Source organism: Balaenoptera ricei, chromosome 15 (assembly GCF_028023285.1).
Source record: "Balaenoptera ricei isolate mBalRic1 chromosome 15, mBalRic1.hap2, whole genome shotgun sequence".
NCBI lineage: Eukaryota > Metazoa > Chordata > Mammalia > Artiodactyla > Balaenopteridae > Balaenoptera > Balaenoptera ricei.
In genome coordinates this window covers 86,199,806-86,222,071 of record NC_082653.1, presented here as the reverse complement: position 1 = coordinate 86,222,071, position 22,266 = coordinate 86,199,806, and the positions used below count along the sequence as shown (strand labels likewise).

Below are 22,266 nucleotides of genomic sequence, written 5' to 3'. Positions count from 1 at the left end.
ATTTACCCCTGATCTCTGGGACAAGCGCACACATAGGTCTGACAGTTACTTGTGTTTTCATTCAAACTGGCTGCCAGGTTGGAATGACCCATGATGATGTCACAGGCTTCCGACCTTCCTGATTGGAAGGACCAGACTCCGTGGCGCTCGGCAGCAGAGGTGGACAATAGCATCTCGCCAGAGCTTTTCTCCACTGCCAGTTGCCCCGCAGCTCGGAGAAGGGACGACCACTTGTGTTTTGCCCAAGTCCAGAAGAAGAGTTGGGACAAAGCAGAGTCTAGGCGTCGAGGAAGGGAAGAGTTTGGGAGAAATCATGGCCAATCGTCAACCGAGTTCCCAGGTTGAGGACCAGGACTCCCAGCCCAGCTCCTCAGGGTACCCCCTGGAGGTGACTGTCAACGAAGAAAGCCCAGGACCGTCAGGTGAGGGAGCTGGCACGAGAAGGAATTTCAGAGGCTTGACCAGTAAGGAGGAAAGGGTACAGAGGTCGGGAAGGAGCACCTGCGTCAGGTGCCTATGAAAGAAGGGAGACATTCGGAAAGCCAGGGATTGAGGGAGGAGAGGACAGGAGCTGGGGACACGGAAAACCTGGGAAGCAAGAAAGAGGGTTAGGAGATGAGATCCAAGGATGAGAGAGGGGAAGAGAGGAAACAAGGGGAGGGTTCTTTTTCTTCTTTTTTCCTAGTGGGAGAAATTATCTACCATGAGAAAGAGTTTTCAGACCAGGAAGCCGGAAAAATGACAAAATGAGTCAGGGGAGGGATAGGTAGATATGGACAGAGAAAGATGGAAAGATGACTTGGGGCAAGGTCAGAGGTCTATACGACTGAAAAGGGTAGGGGTGTTTCGGGGGGGAGGCGGAGTCGGGGTGGGGTTGGGTGGTCACCAGTGGCTGAATTCCCAAGACGAGAACGTCCTATTGTAGTCTCTTGTCTTTTCTCAGCCCCCTGGGCCGGCTGCAGCTCCCCGCCTCAGCGCCCTGGCTCTAAGAGGAAGAGGTCAGTGGCGTTCAGAGAGGAGGAGGAGGAGGGCGAGCCGGCCACTGAGGCCCAGGACACCTGGGTCGTGGAGTCGCTGAGTGGGCTCAAGATGAAGCTCAAGCGACAGCGGGTGTCTTCAGTGCTGCCTGAGCACCACGAGGTCTTCAACAGGATGCTCGGTAAGGACCAGCACCACCCACCCACCGCCCAGCACCCTCCAATCCTATACTTGAAAAACAAACAAACAAAAACTTCCAATGACTACACTTTCCCAATGGAAAAGAATTCCCTGCTACTTGGTGCACTCTCCGTCCCTGGCGGACTGTCTACGGATAAAGGACACAGGGGACACACAAATGATACAGGATTAGGTTAGACTCACAAATGATACAAGACTGGGTTAGATTTAGAAATGATACAGGATTAGGTTCGCTTGGTTTCAACTGTACCCCTGAGACTCTAGCTCTTACTGGCCTTTTGAATCTTACTGGCGTGGGACGGCGGGAGGGGGTGGGGGGCAACACAAGCCACCTTCGCCCCCTGACGTGACTGTCAATTGAGAAATTGGCTGTGAGTAACTCCATGCCCTCTGCACTGGTACGTGAATGCATGATGAAGGGGCATCACTCCCTGTCACTCGGCCCCCCTAGAAGGGGAGTCACCCCTTTTCCTCCCACAGTGAATGGTCTTCCCTCCCCTCTTCCCATCAGCTTCACCCTGGGCCACATCTTGGCATTTCCCCAGGGGGGGCGTGGTTCTCCCTCTTGGCTCTGGAATGCTCCCACGACAGCCCTGTTCCCACTGGCAAACATCTGCCCTCTTTTCACAGAGGATCCCGTCATTAGGAAATTCCTCGCCTGGGACAAAAACCTGCAAGTATCTGACAAGGTAAGTCCCCCACTGAGATGGATTCCTGCTCCAGCGCCTGTCCTGGGTGGGCACGCGGGGTGCTTTCTACACCCACGTTTCCACTCCCCTCCCAACCTGATGCCTTGTCAACACTTCCCTCCAGGGGCCTCGAGGTCCCCTCTGGGATCTGAGCCCCAGGTGTGCCCCTTTGGTGGTTGCTGCCTAAGTCCCCTCTCCTCTCAGCTCCTGGGGACTCGCCTTGGCTCCGGTTCATCAAACACCGTCCAGTGCCAGCGGCCCTAAGTCCACGCTCTCAAACCCACAGCCTCCCATCCTTGGAGCGTCGCAAACTCTGACCTTCTGTCCTCTACCCTCCCCCAAATAATCAGGCTCACCCAACACGGGGGTCTCTTCTCCAAGTGGCACCACCCATTCCTCGTCCCCTGCTCCCTTATCCCACTGTTTTTCCTCTTCCACGATGTGGAAGATGTGCCTCTTTTCTGGCAAGCTTCTCCTACGTTTTTTTCCCTCTTTCCATCAGTATCTCCTGTCGATGGTGATAGCTTATTTCAGCCGGGCCGGGCTCTTCTCCTGGCAATTCCAGAGAATCCATTTCTTTATAGCTCTGTGAGTATCTTGCTCCGTCCCCTCCATCAATATTCAACACCCTGGGAGGGCGCAGGGAGAGACCTGGGGCTCTGACCTTTCATCTATTTTTTTAAACCCCTCTGTACCGTTTACTCTGGCTGTGAAAATGACAGGATTACGGTAGAGTGGTTTCTTTTTCAAACGAAGTTATGTTTTTTATACCATTCATTGTCAAAACAAACTGCCCTAATGTCAATTAAAACACTGAACGAAACAAAGCAAAACACGAAACCTTCCTAAGAGGAGAGGAAGAAAGAACTGACACCATCCTGCCCACAAGTAAATAGACTTGAGACGTTTCCGGTTCTGATTCTCCGGTCTCGGGTCTTCCCACATCAGCACCAAGTGTGATTATCTTCCGTTTCTGCGTTCCCACGACAAATGCCACAATCGGGGCCCTTATCACATAGCGCAGACCTGGTAGAAAATGCTCCCCACTGATGTTTCTTCCACGTCTCCCAAGCCAGTCGGCTCTATCTGCCTGAATGTCCTTCCAAAACCCAGGTCTGACCGCTTCACACAATGTCATTGGCTAATTACGTGCCAAATCAAGGCCAGAGTTCTGGGTTGGAATTCAACTCTCTCTGCAGTCTCCATCACACTGTCCTGATACTTTATTCCTTTGTGTCACTGTTCCTTCCAAATACCCTGCCCTCTAAGTTTCTATTGTGCTTTTCTGTCCAGGGATCTTTCCCACACATTTACCTGAAGAAAATGACCCTATCCTTAAAGTGGGTTCAAACACCAAAACCTTCACGATGCCTGATCTCCCTAACTTCTGCATCCCGGAGGCACTTTAGTTAAAATCGTATTAGAATGCGATGCTTTGCATTACAGTCATTTCTTATCTCCCCCCTTCCCCTTCCCCAGTCCCATTAGACTAGACACAATGTGGAAGGCAGGTCTTGTCAAAATGTCAATGCATTCCCAAAACACTCAGCACAATTCTTTTCATTTTGCGACTGTCTGTTATTGTGAGTCTTCGAGGTAATCAGTATTGCATTTGGCTACGAGATAAAATGTTCATTCATTCATTCATTCATTCATTCATCTAATGAAACCTTATAAAGTACACCCTACATGCTGGGGAATATGAGGTGATGGGAACAGAGATTCACAAAAGGCTGTTGAATTAATGCATCAAGATGAACCAAGCCCTAAATGTGTCCTTTGGTAGGAGAGGGATGAATGCAGAAATAGATCAGATCAGCTCCTGCCCTCAGGAACTGTACATACACCTACAACATAGGGAGAGAGGTGTGTGCACATACAACAAGTTGAAGGGAACAGGGGGTTTGGATTTTGTCCCCGGCATCAAGGTGTGAGAGGCACCCTTGCGAAGGTCCTGCCTGGCAGTGGCGCCTTGATGACTGGGCGGCCCTCGGGGACGCTGGGCAGGGCTGGGTGGGTCGTGTCAGGATGCTCAGCCCGCCTCTTTTCTGGGAAGCTGATCTCAAGTGGAGGCCCTTCCTGTGCTGATGACAGCCACCTGATGTCTTTCCCCAGCTATGTGGCCAACGACATGGAAGAGGACAACCAGGCCCCCAAACAGGCCATCTTTTCGTTCCTCTATGGAAAGAACCGCTCCCAGCGTCCCTTGTTCCACAAACTGCGTCTCCAGTTCATCCGTTCCATGGGCTGGAACGCTAGGGTCACTCGGGAAGAGTGCGAGCAGGTGGGTGGGCTGTGGCGGTCTGGGGGAGGGGCAGGGCCGGAGAGGAGGTGGGGATCATGGGGGATTCGGTCTGGGACTTGGGGACGGACGACAAAGAACCGGACGCGGGGCACGGGGAGGCAGCGTCATCCTCATTTCCAGGGGCTGTTTGTCTTTCCAGATCCAGGCTTTTGATCCAGAGCTCTGGGTGTGGGGAAGAGATCGCGCCCTCTTGCCCTAGAGGTCCCAGGACCACGCAGGCCTGAGGTCATCGGCCTGCGCAAAGGTAGGTCTGCGTCCGCAAAGGTGCGGGCGGAATGAACGCGTTGCTTACTGAGGAAATCGGAGGAATCCCACTGCTGGACCCACATCACCTCTCACGCTGTGAAGGGGGCCAGCCGGGCACACAGCCACACGCCGACTCAGCGCCCAGCCGCGGCCTCACAGCCACACACACACACCAGCACCGTGGGGCCCGTGGGCGCCAGACCTCGGGGAAACCAGTCTGTCACAGACGCATGGGTCTCACTGAAGTCATTTCACCCAAAGCAATTGGGTCCAAATAACAGCTTTGATGAGATGGTGATTTTTTTCCATATACGGTGTTTCGAGTTTCTCTTTTTAATTCATTTTTGGCCTTACATCCCTCAGGGATATGGGTTCTAGGATTTACCTACCACAAAGTAAATGTCTACAAACAGGATATTAGATGGAACAGCCTACACGTTCAATAAGAAAAGACCGATTATGACTAGCTTTATTTTCATCCAAATTTACTTTCCAATTGCTTACAGCCAGATCACCTGTGACTCTTTATTTCCCCTGACTCACCGCTTCTGGACCAATGATTCCTCTTGTACAAGTCACCTTTTCCCCCTCAACTTTATGGTCAAGACGGTTTATCAGAACGAGTGAAGGTTAAGGAATGCCATCTTCAGCATGGCTTATTACAATGGACACATTAGAGTTCTAGACGTGGGCAGAGGATTGAGCAAACATTTGGTTGAAATCTTGCAAACTAGCTGCCTTAGTCCGTTCGACCTGCCCTAACAAGATACTACAGACTGCGTGGCTTATAAACAACAGACCACAGTCTCTTTTACGAGGGCAATAATCTCATTCATGAGGGCTCTACCCCATGACCTAATAACCTCCCAAAGACCCCCACCCTCCTAATACCAGCCCCTTAGCGGTTAAGATTTTAAGATTTCAACATAAGAATTTGGGGGGACACAAACATTCAGCCCATAACACTAACCAAGTCTAGGACTGACTATTATTTAAACATTAGGATCCAGGGACTTCCCTGGTGGCTCAGTGGTTAAGAATCCGCCTGCCAACGCAGGGCACACGGGTTCGAGCCCCCGTCCGGGAAGACCCCGCATGCCGCGGAGCAACTAAGCCCGTGCGCCACAACTACTGAGCCTGCGCTCTAGAGCCCACGAGCCACAACTACTGAGCCTGCGCTCTAGAGCCCACGAGCCACAACTACTGAGCCTGCGCTCTAGAGCCCACGAGCCACAACTACTGAGCCTGCGCTCTAGAGCCCGTGCGCCACAACTACTGAGCCTGCGCTCTAGAGCCCACGAGCCACAACTACTGAGCCTGCGCTCTAGAGCCCACGAGCCACAACTACTGAGCCTGCGCTCTAGAGCCCACGAGCCACAACTACTGAGCCTGTACTCTAGAGCCCGCAAGCCACAACTACTGAGCCTGTGCGCACCTAGAGCCCGTGCTCCGCCACAAGAGACGCGTCATGAGAAGCAACGGAGAGTGGTCCTCGCTCATCACAACTAGAGAAAGCCCACGCGCAGCAACAAAGACCCAATGCAGCCAAAAATAAAATAAAGAAAATAAGTCAATTAAAAATGAATAATAAACTAGACATTAGGATCCAGGATTAGCATTAGGGAACAGGCAGCAGGTCTCCTGGTCCACGATGCTGACCGGTCAGTGATGTCTGTAGTGTGGTTCCAAGTTCAGAATTTAAGTGGTGCCAAAGGACCAAGGTGAGTTAAGACTAAAGCAGCATTCTCCAAAGGCCAGCTCCCTGAGCAGAATCACCTGGAGTCTTGGCTATAAAGCAGATGACTGGGCCTGGCCTTAGGTGTATTCAGTCGTTTTTGCAGTCAGGCTCACCAAACTCCAAGAATCGCACTTGAAAACAATGAATGGTTCAGGATTGGGGCTCCGAATGGAGAATTTGAGATAAAACTGCAATCATAAATGAGTCTCAATTCTGGTGAGAACTAAGAATGTGAAAACCTTTGTATCTGGACAGTTGCCACTTTGAAATCTGACGTCCTTGCTCCTTCTCTTACTTCCAGATCACAGAGCCCAGGAGAGATGAGGATGTTGCACAGGAGGTCAATCCACACGCTGACGACAGCCGTGAGGAAGGGAGGGAGAAGCCTCTTGTGCAGATGATCGGGAAGAACCCAGCGTCTTCCAGAACGAGCTCAAGAGAGTTTTCGTGTCACACTCCTGGGAGCGGGGCATGCTTCTAGGAGTCTGTGGCAGGACAATAAGAAATCAGGGTTCTGTCACGTTCCATCCCTTTGGAAGGCACCACCCCAATTTTCAGATCATTTCATTCAAATCTCCCCTGGGATGAACACTGGAGGTCCCATTTTTTACACACTTCTTTGCCCCAGTCTAGAAGCATTTGAAGGTGGCGTGTAGGGGGCTCAGAACAGGAGGGAATAACTTTAAAATATATAATTAGAGCCACACGGTCATGACTGATGACTTAACTTTCACTGGCTTATTTTGAAAATGTCACCTATAAAATTATTGTATTTTTATATTTTATATTTATAGATGTATTTTAAATAGTTTTGAAATAGTCTTCATTGTGAAACATCTTATTCCCACCAAGTTTTGTGATGAGTATTACAGCTGTTGTATATTTACACCTATATACAATTTTATTCACATTTTCAAGAGAGATTTTTGGTTTTATCTATTACATAATACACATTTTATCTATTACATAATATTTCCATTCTACTTATAGCTAGGTGGGTATTTCCTCCCAATTCTTGTAAGCATAAATTTGTACATTGTTAGTTCTCATTACTGAATTGTGGGAATTTAGTCGTAAGTTTTTAACTTGTCTCAACAAGTTCGTATGTTATTTTAGATTATCAAAGAGTACCGTGCAATGCAGCTTTTGGGGAAATATAATAAAGATGAAAGTCTTCTCACAGTCATGATGTGTGTGGTCATTACCAGCGTGCTTCACCTGTTTGCTGCCCGACGAGGTGTGGCTTAATGGCGTTGTGATTATCCAACCACATTTCTTAACTCTGAAAAATAATCCTGAATTATTTTTCATGGAGGAAAAACTGCAGAAGATGAGGCAGATCTTGCATCATTCAGGACTCCAATACTGAGAGACAAGTGTTGGGTAAAAGGAAACACGGCTTTACTGAGGAAGCCGGCAGCCCAGGGGGGAAGGTGGACTCGTCCCAAAGAACCTACTCTCCCCTCCTGAGGTTTTGCTTGAGGACTATATAGGGAAAAGAGAAAGGGGCTGCATGTTGAAGACAGGGTTACAGGGTGCGTGATCAGCTCACGGACATTCTTCTGATTGGTCGGTGGTGAGGTAGCGGGGACTCAACATCATCAGCCTTCTGCTTCCAACGGGTCTGGGGTCTGCGTGCTTGTGGGCAGCATGCAGTTAACTTCTTCCACCTGCTGGGGGTTTCAGTCTCTGCAAAACAGCTCCAAGGACGTGGCTCAGAATATTACCCGATAGCCCTTGAGGAGCAACTAAAGGCCCTGGACTTCGTTTAACGGCTAAAGTATGATCATTTTGTCTTTGCTGTTTTTTCGACCATGCCACGCAGCTTGTGGGATCTTAGTTCCCTGACCAGGGATCAAACACAGGCCTCTAGCAGTGGACGCGCACAGTCCTAACCCCTGAAATGCCAGGGAATTCCTGACAGTACACTTTAAAGAGAAAAAAACCAGACCAAAAGGAACACACTTTTAAGGAAGCTTAACTTTCTCAGAAACGCAGAAATTTTGTTGTGCAGTTATTTTCTTTCTTTTTTTTTTTTAATACATTTATTTATTTATTTATTTATTTATTTATTTATTTATTTATTTATTTTTCTCTGCGTTGGGTCTTCGCTGTTGCACGTGGGCTCTCTCTAGTTGCGGTGAGCGGGGGCTTCTCTTCGTTGTGGTGCGTCGGCTGCTCAATGCGGTGGCTTCTCTTGTTGCCGAGCATGGGCTCTAGGCACGTGGGTTCCAGTAGTTGTGGCTCGCGGGCTCTAGAGGATTTTTTATTGTTTACTTTTTGCAAGTATTCATCAAATGCGTATTACTTGAATGAATGACAAATCATTTCTTCCAGCAATCCTCAAACTGCTTAAAACTATGACAATATTTAGCGTTTCAAATTTCATATGACCTCACTCTCTCCGTGTTCTAGTTTCTAAAAGCATGTGGGATCTTCCCGGACCAGGGCTCGAACCCGTGTGCCTTGTGCTGGCAGGCGGATTCTTAACCGCTGCACCACCAGGGAAGTCCCTGTGCATTTATTTTCAAGAAAATAAGGCGGCCGGATGAATTCACAACTAGGGGCAGAAAGCTCTTCCTGTGAGATACAGAATCTCTGCTGTTTAGGCAGATTTAGAGAACAACTTTTCCAACCACTTATTAAGGAGACCAATACTCCACGAAAAATTATATCATTTTTACAGAGAGAAAACCAAACTCCAGCTTTGCATCAATATAATATTTGATACTTAAGAGAACCATAAGCTCTTTTTTGAAAATCTCTGCAATAAACATCAAAACTGAGCCACCTTCGGCTGAGACCAATACAATTCCCTTTCCACCAATCTCCTACAACTTTCTAGATTCATTCAGGTGGTGTCCTTCACTATCCTCTTTCTGGTGCTGGAACAATCGGTCATTTTACTTTAGGACCAAACTATTTTTGTTCCTGTTAATAAACAAAACTACATCTCATCATCTTGCATACAAAGTTGTACCTCTCGGTTGCTGGAACCAAGCAGGACCCTGCAGGGCCCTTCCGTGTCCCCTGCCTCTTGCTTGTAAAACAGCTGCAGTCTCCCAGGCCTCCCCTGAGTCACAAAACAACAGGTTCAAGCAGTTCACGATTAGGACAACAGCAGTCACAGAATCTTTAGGTCCTCCCCAAGGACATAAGTAACAGTGTCAGAGACACATTCCTAACTTGTTTGGCAGATACTAAAACCGCTACAAGAGGAGAGAGCTAACTGTATGATGACCAGACTGGAGCTATGACATAAGCTGCTCCATCTTGAGCAGACCTGAACCAATGGCTTACACAATTCCAGGAACTGGCCTCAAGGAAATGGGAACAAACCAACACTGGACTTGAAGATTAACTGTGCCGGAAACAATCAACATGACACTGACCACACCACTGCATGACCAATGTCAAGATGATGGTCAGAGCTGACTGTGCTACTCTGCATGTAGCCCCCACCTGCACAGCCCAGAGACTTCCCGTCTTTTCCCTGTAAACCCCTTTTCCCTCTAACTGGCAACTGGGAGATGCTTTGGGGGACACTAGTCCACCATCTTCCCACGTTGCCAGCTTCCTGAATAAAGCATCTTTCTTCTTCCACCAACCCTTGTCTCTGGAACATTGACTTCTGAGCGATGAGCAGCTGCACCTGAGTTCTGTTCCAGCCGATAACATTACTATTGCTCAAGCCTCATTCATATTATATTCATAACAACTTTGAACCAAAGTTACTTCCATTGCACAAAGAAAACTAGGAGTGAATAACTGACAACTGCCCATCACACACCAGCACTGTAGGCTAGCAGAGCTCATGAACACACGTAACACAACATTACGAAGCCACAAACATCCCTTACACAACTTCTCCAAGTGCCAGAGACAAACACATTCATTAACACACCCACAGATATAGCCTCTAGGTAACAAATAAAAATATGCAGCAAGAGCATAGAACTTGAGATTATGCTTAGTGATCAACGTTTCAGGTTTCTGTCTTGCTTAGAAATGACCTCGGTATCCAATGATTAGCCAGTCAGTAACACAATTTAGTATCAGTTCAAGGGTTTACGTAAACTAAAGATCTTGGAATGTATCGACAAGCTGACACAGTACAAAACATAGTTACTGTTGACATAAAGTTTGTCAGAAGAATCATTAAATGTGGCTAAACACAAATTTACATTTTTCATAACCTTAAATATTAAGTAGAAGTAATGTTAGCTTATTTGATGGGTACACCTATATAAATTTAGGAAGAACACACCCAAGTAGAATTGTTTTCAATGTATGCCTAATAATGATAAATAAGATAGGAGTAACTTTGTATTAAACCAAAACTATTAAACTAGCTTCATTTGCCAAAGATTTACCTAAATTATGTAAACTTGAAGTCTTTGAATTTCTGAGTTGATTTTTTTGTTTGTTTGTGTTTTTGACTGCACCGAGAGGCTTGCTGGATCTTAGTTCCCTGACCAGGGACTGAACCCGGGCCCTGGCAGTGAAAGCACCGAGTCCTAACCACTGCACTGCCAGGGAATTCCCTGACTTGATTTCCGTAAGAATACTTTTCTAGCACATTTAAAGTATCAGAAGTTCAAATTCCTTTCTCTCTGAGAATTTTAGGGATACATAATTTTTATAAGCACATTTGTATCTTTGTAAGCCAATCAGGACAGAAACCCTTGAATTTAAGAGACTCTACAATCTACTTTAATAGATCCAGAAGCAGAAAAACATTACATACTCACACTGTCAGAGGTAAAGGCCTTTCTGAATTACAGACACACAGACATACAGAGAAATGGAACTTTTACCTTCAGTTCTAAAGTCTTAGACATCGGTCAGGAATAAACACTCACCAGTCTAGAGATTAAAGAGCCGTTCTCCTCCCATTGGGCAAGAGATTCTTAACTGATCTGAGCTTGTCAAAGTAGACAAATAGACGAACAGAAAAGACTAAGAAAACACTATCAAACCAGATCCTCTGCCACCTCTCACCTAACTGAGATTAGCTCTGTAGAAACTTAATCGCTTTGGAGAGACCATCAAAAGTCTTCAAACGACAGAGCCAAACTCAGAATCACTGCTGCTACAAATAGGGAAGCACTTAGCTGTAATCTGAAAACAAAGCAAAACACAAAAGTAATAGAAGGGGAAACTAAAGAAACGGAAAGTGAGCCAAGTTCAATGGCTGCTTGGGTGGGTTCACCCCTGGGAGAGGAGAAAAGATGTACCTGGGCTTCACCGGCTCAGGAAACACACCACTTGTTGCTGGGCTTTTACAGCTTTATTTACGTATAACTGATATACAAAATCCAGCCCAGGTTTAATTTGTATAACTTGATGAGTTTGGACATATGCACACACCTGTGATACCATCACCACCATCACGGTAATATACTCATCACTTCCAAAAGACTCCTTCTATCCCTTTGTGTCTCTGTATGTGTGTTAGGAATACTTAACACAGCACCAGGTACATGAAAAGGTGCTCAACGTCACTAATCATCCGGGAAATGCAAATCAAAATCATCATGAGATATTACCTCACATCTGCTGGAATGGCTACAATTTTTTCTTTCTTTTTAAACATAGAGTTGTCAAGGTTGTAGAGAAATCGTAACCCTTGCATATTGTAGGCAGGAATATAACATCGTGCAGGCACTGTGGAAAACAGTATGGAGTTTTCTCAAAATCTTTTAAATAAAAATTCCATATGATCCAGCAATCCCACTTCTGGGTATACAGGCCCAGCTCAGAGACATTGCAGCTTCAGTTCCAGGACACTGCAATGAAGCAAATACCGCCATAACGCAAGTCACATGAATTTTTTGGTGTACCCGTGCATGAGAAACTTACGTTTACACTATTCTGTAGTCTGTTAAGTGTGCGATAGCCTTGTGTCTAAAAAAACAACGTACATACCTTTATTGAAATAGACTTTAGGGAAGAGAAATATACATCAATGGAACAGGATAGGAAGCCCAGAGATAAACCCACGCACATATGGTCACCTTATCTTTGATGAAGGAGGCAAGAATATACAGTGGAGAAAAGACAGCCTCTTCAATAAGCGGGGCTGGGAAAACTGGACAGCTACCTGTCAAAGAATGAAATGAGAACACTACCTAACACCATAACACAAAAATAAACTCAAAATGGATTAAAGACCTAAATGTAAGGCCCGACACTAGAAAATTCTTAGAGGAAAACATAGGCAGAACACTCTATCACATAAATCACAGCAAGATCCTTTTTGACCCATCTCTTAGAAAAATGGAAATAAAAACAAAAATAAACAAATGGGAGCTAAGGAAACTTAAAAGCTTTTGCACAGCAAAGGAAACCATAAACAAGACAAAAAAACAACCCTCAGAGTGGGAGAAAATATTTGTAAACGAAGCAACGGACAAAGGATTCATCTCCAAAATATACAAGCGGCTCACGCAGCTCAATATCAAAAAAACAAACAACTCAATCCAAAAATGGACACAAGACCTCAATGGACATTTCTCCAAAGAAGATATAAGATTGCCAACAAACACGTGAAAAGGATGCTCAACAACACTAATCATTAGAGAAATGCAAATCAAAACTACAATGAGGTTATCACCTCACACCACTCAGAATGGCCATCCTCAAAAAATCTACAAACAATAAATGCTGGAGAGGGTGTGGAGAAAAAGGAACCCTCCTCCTGCACTGTTGCTGGGAACGTACATTGATACAGCCACTATGGAGAACAGTATGGAGGTTCCTTAAAAAACTAAAAATAGAACTACCATACGACCCAGCAATCCCGCTACTGGGCATATACCCTGAGAAAACCATAATTCAAAAAGAGTCATGTACCAAAATGTTCATTGCAGCTCCATTTACAATAGCCAGGACATGGAAGCAACCTAAGTGTCCATCATCGGATGAATGGATAAAGAAGATGTGGCACATATATACAATGGAATATTACTCAGCCATAAAAAGAAATGAAATGGAGGTATTTGTCGTGAGGTGGATGGAGTTAGAGTCTGTCATACAGAGTGCAGTAAGTCAGAAAGAGAAAAACAAATACAGTATGCTAACACATATATATGGAATCTAAGGGGAAAAAAAAAAGGTCATGAAGAACCTAGTGGCAAGACGGGAATAAAGACACAGACCTACTAGAGAATGGACTTGAGGATATGGGGAGGGGGTGGGGTGAGATGTGACAGGGTAAGAGAGTGTCATGGACATATATACACTACCAAATGTAAAATAGATAGCTAGTGGGAAGCAGCCGCATAGCACAGGGAGATCAGCTCGGTGCTTTGTGACCACCTAGAGGGGTGGGATGGGGAGGGTGGGAGGGAGGGAGATGCAAGAGGGAAGAGAAATGGGAACATATTGTATATGTATAACTGATTCACTTTGTTATAAAGCAGAAGCTAACACACTATTGTAAGGCAATTATACTTCAATAAAGATGTTTAAAAAAAAAAAAAACTGGAAGCTATTATAAACAAATATATATATTATATATATATCATATTTTATATGTACAATATATATATTGTATTTTATATGTACGATATATATATTTTATATGTACGATATATATTGTATTTTATATGTATGATATATATATCGTATATCTATTTAAATAGATGCAAATATATGTAAATAATAATTTTTAATTTAAAAAGTATATGTGATGTACACACAGGTCCTGACAAAGTTCCCGATACATAGTAGTTATCCATGTAAGTGTTTGGTGAATGAGTTTGGTCTCCTATCCTTCCATTCTGTCTCTTTGTCACACTAGAATGACAATTCATTGAAGGGAAAGACTTTATGTCCCATTAATCTTAGTATTTCCTAATATCTAATGCCTTCTAGCATATCACAGGCATGTAATAAATCCTTGTTGAATAAATACAACCATTAATCATTAAAAAAAAAAAATCTACAAACAATAAATGCTGGAGAGGGTGTGGAGAAAAGGGAACCCTCCTCCTGCACTGTTGCTGGGAACGTACATTGATACAGCCACTATGGAGAACAGTATGGAGGTTCCTTAAAAAACTAAAAATAGAACTACCATACGACCCAGCAATCCCACTACTGGGCATATACCCTGAGAAAACCATAATTCAAAAAGAGTCATGTACCAAAATGTTCATTGCAGCTCTATTTACAATAGCCAGGACATGGAAGCAACCTAAGTGTCCATCATTGGATGAATGGATAAAGAAGATGTGGCACATATATACAATGGAATATTACTCAGCCATAAAAAGAAATGAAATGGAGGTATTTGTCGTGAGGTGGATGGAGTTAGAGTCTGTCATACAGAGTGAAGTAAGTCAGAAAGAGAAAAACAAATACAGTATGCTAACACATATATATGGAATCTAAGGGAAAAAAAAAAAAGGTCATGAAGAACCTAGTGGCAAGACGGGAATAAAGACACAGACCTACTAGAGAATGGACTTGAGGATATGGGGAGGGGGAGGGGTGAGATGTGACAGGGTGAGAGAGTGGCATGGACATATATACACTACCAAATGTAAAATAGATAGCTAGTGGGAAGCAGCCGCATAGCACAGGGAGATCAGCTCGGTGCTTTGTGACCACCTAGAGGGGTGGGATAGGGAGGGTGGGAGGGAGGGAGATGCAAGAGGAAAGAGATATGGGAACATATGTATATGTATAACTGATTCACTTTGTTATAAAGCAGAAACTAACACACCATTGTAAAGCAATTATACTCCAATAAAGATGTTTAAAAAAAAAAAAATTTTGGTAAGTAGACTAGAATTTCTTAATTGGAATCGAGGGGCAGGCTTTGGACAATCCACGGACTTTGTGAAATCCAAAGGTGCCCTTTTTTGTTGTTTTGTGTTTGTTTGTAGACCCCCTTTGAAGGGTGCGTGAGCACCTGTACTTCTCTCTGATTTTAGCTTCTCAAAATGGCTCTTGGACTCAAAGGTGCCTGAGGGTGGCGGACGTGTGCTCCCCCAGTACAGAATTCTGAACACAGTGCCAGTACACGTTGAGCAGAAGCGCTCTGCCAAACTGCGTGTTTTAACGTAACTTTTCAATCCAGTCAGTCAGTGCACCTGGGATCTTTTTTTACATACCTATCTCACTCTTATAAGGCTTAACCGTTGCTGCTTCCCCTAAGTTTCCTTGTCCCTCTCCCCACTCTCCCACCAGGCCGTGGAAAAGGAATGCGAGCGAGGGGGAGAGTCCAGCAGGGAGAGGACAGCGCACCTGCTGGGAAGCGGTAAAGAGGGGTCCGGACACCTTGAGGGGGGTTTTGGAGGACGGGCAGAGGTTGGGTCAGTGGCAGGAGATACCATTTACCCCTGATCTCTGGGACAAGCGCACACATAGGTCTGACAGTTACTTGTGTTTTCATTCAAACTGGCTGCCAGGTTGGAATGACCCATGATGATGTCACAGGCTTCCGACCTTCCTGATTGGAAGGACCAGACTCCGTGGCGCTCGGCAGCAGAGGTGGACAATAGCATCTCGCCAGAGCTTTTCTCCACTGCCAGTTGCCCCGCAGCTCGGAGAAGGGACGACCACTTGTGTTTTGCCCAAGTCCAGAAGAAGAGTTGGGACAAAGCAGAGTCTAGGCGTCGAGGAAGGGAAGAGTTTGGGAGAAATCATGGCCAATCGTCAACCGAGTTCCCAGGTTGAGGACCAGGACTCCCAGCCCAGCTCCTCAGGGTACCCCCTGGAGGTGACTGTCAACGAAGAAAGCCCAGGACCGTCAGGTGAGGGAGCTGGCACGAGAAGGAATTTCAGAGGCTTGACCAGTAAGGAGGAAAGGGTACAGAGGTCGGGAAGGAGCACCTGCGTCAGGTGCCTATGAAAGAAGGGAGACATTCGGAAAGCCAGGGATTGAGGGAGGAGAGGACAGGAGCTGGGGACACGGAAAACCTGGGAAGCAAGAAAGAGGGTTAGGAGATGAGATCCAAGGATGAGAGAGGGGAAGAGAGGAAACAAGGGGAGGGTTCTTTTTCTTCTTTTTTCCTAGTGGGAGAAATTATCTACCATGAGAAAGAGTTTTCAGACCAGGAAGCCGGAAAAATGACAAAATGAGTCAGGGGAGGGATAGGTAGATATGGACAGAGAAAGATGGAAAGATGACTTGGGGCAAGGTCAGAGGTCTATACGACTGAAAAGGGTAGGGGTGTTTCGGGGGGGAGGCGGAGTCGGGGTGGGGTTGGGTGGTCACCAGTGGCTGAATTCCCAAGACGAGAACGTCCTATTGTAGTCTCTTGTCTTTTCTCAGCCCCCTGGGCCGGCTGCAGCTCCCCGCCTCAGCGCCCTGGCTCTAAGAGGAAGAGGTCAGTGGCGTTCAGAGAGGAGGAGGAGGAGGGCGAGCCGGCCACTGAGGCCCAGGACACCTGGGTCGTGGAGTCGCTGAGTGGGCTCAAGATGAAGCTCAAGCGACAGCGGGTGTCTTCAGTGCTGCCTGAGCACCACGAGGTCTTCAACAGGATGCTCGGTAAGGACCAGCACCACCCACCCACCGCCCAGCACCCTCCAATCCTATACTTGAAAAACAAACAAACAAAAACTTCCAATGACTACACTTTCCCAATGGAAAAGAATTCCCTGCTACTTGGTGCACTCTCCGTCCCTGGCGGACTGTCTACGGATAAAGGACACAGGGGACACACAAATGATACAGGATTAGGTTAGACTCACAAATGATACAAGACTGGGTTAGATTTAGAAATGATACAGGATTAGGTTCGCTTGGTTTCAACTGTACCCCTGAGACTCTAGCTCTTACTGGCCTTTTGAATCTTACTGGCGTGGGACGGCGGGAGGGGGTGGGGGGCAACACAAGCCACCTTCGCCCCCTGACGTGACTGTCAATTGAGAAATTGGCTGTGAGTAACTCCATGCCCTCTGCACTGGTACGTGAATGCATGATGAAGGGGCATCACTCCCTGTCACTCGGCCCCCCTAGAAGGGGAGTCACCCCTTTTCCTCCCACAGTGAATGGTCTTCCCTCCCCTCTTCCCATCAGCTTCACCCTGGGCCACATCTTGGCATTTCCCCAGGGGGGGCGTGGTTCTCCCTCTTGGCTCTGGAATGCTCCCACGACAGCCCTGTTCCCACTGGCAAACATCTGCCCTCTTTTCACAGAGGATCCCGTCATTAGGAAATTCCTCGCCTGGGACAAAAACCTGCAAGTATCTGACAAGGTAAGTCCCCCACTGAGATGGATTCCTGCTCCAGCGCCTGTCCTGGGTGGGCACGCGGGGTGCTTTCTACACCCACGTTTCCACTCCCCTCCCAACCTGATGCCTTGTCAACACTTCCCTCCAGGGGCCTCGAGGTCCCCTCTGGGATCTGAGCCCCAGGTGTGCCCCTTTGGTGGTTGCTGCCTAAGTCCCCTCTCCTCTCAGCTCCTGGGGACTCGCCTTGGCTCCGGTTCATCAAACACCGTCCAGTGCCAGCGGCCCTAAGTCCACGCTCTCAAACCCACAGCCTCCCATCCTTGGAGCGTCGCAAACTCTGACCTTCTGTCCTCTACCCTCCCCCAAATAATCAGGCTCACCCAACACGGGGGTCTCTTCTCCAAGTGGCACCACCCATTCCTCGTCCCCTGCTCCCTTATCCCACTGTTTTTCCTCTTCCACGATGTGGAAGATGTGCCTCTTTTCTGGCAAGCTTCTCCTACGTTTTTTTCCCTCTTTCCATCAGTATCTCCTGTCGATGGTGATAGCTTATTTCAGCCGGGCCGGGCTCTTCTCCTGGCAATTCCAGAGAATCCATTTCTTTATAGCTCTGTGAGTATCTTGCTCCGTCCCCTCCATCAATATTCAACACCCTGGGAGGGCGCAGGGAGAGACCTGGGGCTCTGACCTTTCATCTATTTTTTTAAACCCCTCTGTACCGTTTACTCTGGCTGTGAAAATGACAGGATTACGGTAGAGTGGTTTCTTTTTCAAACGAAGTTATGTTTTTTATACCATTCATTGTCAAAACAAACTGCCCTAATGTCAATTAAAACACTGAACGAAACAAAGCAAAACACGAAACCTTCCTAAGAGGAGAGGAAGAAAGAACTGACACCATCCTGCCCACAAGTAAATAGACTTGAGACGTTTCCGGTTCTGATTCTCCGGTCTCGGGTCTTCCCACATCAGCACCAAGTGTGATTATCTTCCGTTTCTGCGTTCCCACGACAAATGCCACAATCGGGGCCCTTATCACATAGCGCGGACCTGGTAGAAAATGCTCCCCACTGATGTTTCTTCCACGTCTCCCAAGCCAGTCGGCTCTATCTGCCTGAATGTCCTTCCAAAACCCAGGTCTGACCGCTTCACACAATGTCATTGGCTAATTACGTGCCAAATCAAGGCCAGAGTTCTGGGTTGGAATTCAACTCTCTCTGCAGTCTCCATCACACTGTCCTGATACTTTATTCCTTTGTGTCACTGTTCCTTCCAAATACCCTGCCCTCTAAGTTTCTATTGTGCTTTTCTGTCCAGGGATCTTTCCCACACATTTACCTGAAGAAAATGACCCTATCCTTAAAGTGGGTTCAAACACCAAAACCTTCACGATGCCTGATCTCCCTAACTTCTGCATCCCGGAGGCACTTTAGTTAAAATCGTATTAGAATGCGATGCTTTGCATTACAGTCATTTCTTATCTCCCCCCTTCCCCTTCCCCAGTCCCATTAGACTAGACACAATGTGGAAGGCAGGTCTTGTCAAAATGTCAATGCATTCCCAAAACACTCAGCACAATTCTTTTCATTTTGCGACTGTCTGTTATTGTGAGTCTTCGAGGTAATCAGTATTGCATTTGGCTACGAGATAAAATGTTCATTCATTCATTCATTCATTCATTCATCTAATGAAACCTTATAAAGTACACCCTACATGCTGGGGAATATGAGGTGATGGGAACAGAGATTCACAAAAGGCTGTTGAATTAATGCATCAAGATGAACCAAGCCCTAAATGTGTCCTTTGGTAGGAGAGGGATGAATGCAGAAATAGATCAGATCAGCTCCTGCCCTCAGGAACTGTACATACACCTACAACATAGGGAGAGAGGTGTGTGCACATACAACAAGTTGAAGGGAACAGGGGGTTTGGATTTTGTCCCCGGCATCAAGGTGTGAGAGGCACCCTTGCGAAGGTCCTGCCTGGCAGTGGCGCCTTGATGACTGGGCGGCCCTCGGGGACGCTGGGCAGGGCTGGGTGGGTCGTGTCAGGATGCTCAGCCCGCCTCTTTTCTGGGAAGCTGATCTCAAGTGGAGGCCCTTCCTGTGCTGATGACAGCCACCTGATGTCTTTCCCCAGCTATGTGGCCAACGACATGGAAGAGGACAACCAGGCCCCCAAACAGGCCATCTTTTCGTTCCTCTATGGAAAGAACCGCTCCCAGCGTCCCTTGTTCCACAAACTGCGTCTCCAGTTCATCCGTTCCATGGGCTGGAACGCTAGGGTCACTCGGGAAGAGTGCGAGCAGGTGGGTGGGCTGTGGCGGTCTGGGGGAGGGGCAGGGCCGGAGAGGAGGTGGGGATCATGGGGGATTCGGTCTGGGACTTGGGGACGGACGACAAAGAACCGGACGCGGGGCACGGGGAGGCAGCGTCATCCTCATTTCCAGGGGCTGTTTGTCTTTCCAGATCCAGGCTTTTGATCCAGAGCTCTGGGTGTGGGGAAGAGATCGCGCCCTCTTGCCCTAGAGGTCCCAGGACCACGCAGGCCTGAGGTCATCGGCCTGCGCAAAGGTAGGTCTGCGTCCGCAAAGGTGCGGGCGGAATGAACGCGTTGCTTACTGAGGAAATCGGAGGAATCCCACTGCTGGACCCACATCACCTCTCACGCTGTGAAGGGGGCCAGCCGGGCACACAGCCACACGCCGACTCAGCGCCCAGCCGCGGCCTCACAGCCACACACACACACCAGCACCGTGGGGCCCGTGGGCGCCAGACCTCGGGGAAACCAGTCTGTCACAGACGCATGGGTCTCACTGAAGTCATTTCACCCAAAGCAATTGGGTCCAAATAACAGCTTTGATGAGATGGTGATTTTTTTCCATATACGGTGTTTCGAGTTTCTCTTTTTAATTCATTTTTGGCCTTACATCCCTCAGGGATATGGGTTCTAGGATTTACCTACCACAAAGTAAATGTCTACAAACAGGATATTAGATGGAACAGCCTACACGTTCAATAAGAAAAGACCGATTATGACTAGCTTTATTTTCATCCAAATTTACTTTCCAATTGCTTACAGCCAGATCACCTGTGACTCTTTATTTCCCCTGACTCACCGCTTCTGGACCAATGATTCCTCTTGTACAAGTCACCTTTTCCCCCTCAACTTTATGGTCAAGACGGTTTATCAGAACGAGTGAAGGTTAAGGAATGCCATCTTCAGCATGGCTTATTACAATGGACACATTAGAGTTCTAGACGTGGGCAGAGGATTGAGCAAACATTTGGTTGAAATCTTGCAAACTAGCTGCCTTAGTCCGTTCGACCTGCCCTAACAAGATACTACAGACTGCGTGGCTTATAAACAACAGACCACAGTCTCTTTTACGAGGGCAATAATCTCATTCATGAGGGCTCTACCCCATGACCTAATAACCTCCCAAAGACCCCCACCCTCCTAATACCAGCCCCTTAGCGGTTAAGATTTTAAGATTTCAACATAAGAATTTGGGGGGACACAAACATTCAGCCCATAACACTAACCAAGTCTAGGACTGACTATTATTTAAACATTAGGATCCAGGGACTTCCCTGGTGGCTCAGTGGTTAAGAATCCGCCTGCCAACGCAGGGCACACGGGTTCGAGCCCCCGTCCGGGAAGACCCCGCATGCCGCGGAGCAACTAAGCCCGTGCGCCACAACTACTGAGCCTGCGCTCTAGAGCCCACGAGCCACAACTACTGAGCCTGCGCTCTAGAGCCCACGAGCCACAACTACTGAGCCTGCGCTCTAGAGCCCACGAGCCACAACTACTGAGCCTGCGCTCTAGAGCCCGTGCGCCACAACTACTGAGCCTGCGCTCTAGAGCCCACGAGCCACAACTACTGAGCCTGCGCTCTAGAGCCCACGAGCCACAACTACTGAGCCTGCGCTCTAGAGCCCACGAGCCACAACTACTGAGCCTGTACTCTAGAGCCCGCAAGCCACAACTACTGAGCCTGTGCGCACCTAGAGCCCGTGCTCCGCCACAAGAGACGCGTCATGAGAAGCAACGGAGAGTGGTCCTCGCTCATCACAACTAGAGAAAGCCCACGCGCAGCAACAAAGACCCAATGCAGCCAAAAATAAAATAAAGAAAATAAGTCAATTAAAAATGAATAATAAACTAGACATTAGGATCCAGGATTAGCATTAGGGAACAGGCAGCAGGTCTCCTGGTCCACGATGCTGACCGGTCAGTGATGTCTGTAGTGTGGTTCCAAGTTCAGAATTTAAGTGGTGCCAAAGGACCAAGGTGAGTTAAGACTAAAGCAGCATTCTCCAAAGGCCAGCTCCCTGAGCAGAATCACCTGGAGTCTTGGCTATAAAGCAGATGACTGGGCCTGGCCTTAGGTGTATTCAGTCGTTTTTGCAGTCAGGCTCACCAAACTCCAAGAATCGCACTTGAAAACAATGAATGGTTCAGGATTGGGGCTCCGAATGGAGAATTTGAGATAAAACTGCAATCATAAATGAGTCTCAATTCTGGTGAGAACTAAGAATGTGAAAACCTTTGTATCTGGACAGTTGCCACTTTGAAATCTGACGTCCTTGCTCCTTCTCTTACTTCCAGATCACAGAGCCCAGGAGAGATGAGGATGTTGCACAGGAGGTCAATCCACACGCTGACGACAGCCGTGAGGAAGGGAGGGAGAAGCCTCTTGTGCAGATGATCGGGAAGAACCCAGCGTCTTCCAGAACGAGCTCAAGAGAGTTTTCGTGTCACACTCCTGGGAGCGGGGCATGCTTCTAGGAGTCTGTGGCAGGACAATAAGAAATCAGGGTTCTGTCACGTTCCATCCCTTTGGAAGGCACCACCCCAATTTTCAGATCATTTCATTCAAATCTCCCCTGGGATGAACACTGGAGGTCCCATTTTTTA

The 22,266-nt window shown here is 47.3% G+C and overlaps 1 protein-coding gene across 1 annotated transcript in view; it reads left to right on the top strand.

Annotated features, from left to right (window-relative positions):
• Window positions 1-313: 313 nt before the first annotated feature.
• Window positions 314-22,266, top strand: part of LOC132349915 (uncharacterized) — a 60,294-nt gene continuing 38,341 nt past the window's right edge. The window contains exons 1-11 of the mRNA XM_059898726.1: window positions 314-422; window positions 944-1,159; window positions 1,810-1,868; window positions 2,371-2,456; window positions 3,984-4,152; window positions 15,356-15,425; window positions 15,700-15,921; window positions 16,443-16,658; window positions 17,309-17,367; window positions 17,870-17,955; window positions 19,483-19,651. Coding sequence (XP_059754709.1) covers window positions 314-422; window positions 944-1,159; window positions 1,810-1,868; window positions 2,371-2,456; window positions 3,984-4,152; window positions 15,356-15,425; window positions 15,700-15,921; window positions 16,443-16,658; window positions 17,309-17,367; window positions 17,870-17,955; window positions 19,483-19,651 — 1,461 coding nt within the window. The remainder of the gene's footprint in view (window positions 423-943; window positions 1,160-1,809; window positions 1,869-2,370; window positions 2,457-3,983; window positions 4,153-15,355; window positions 15,426-15,699; window positions 15,922-16,442; window positions 16,659-17,308; window positions 17,368-17,869; window positions 17,956-19,482; window positions 19,652-22,266) is intronic.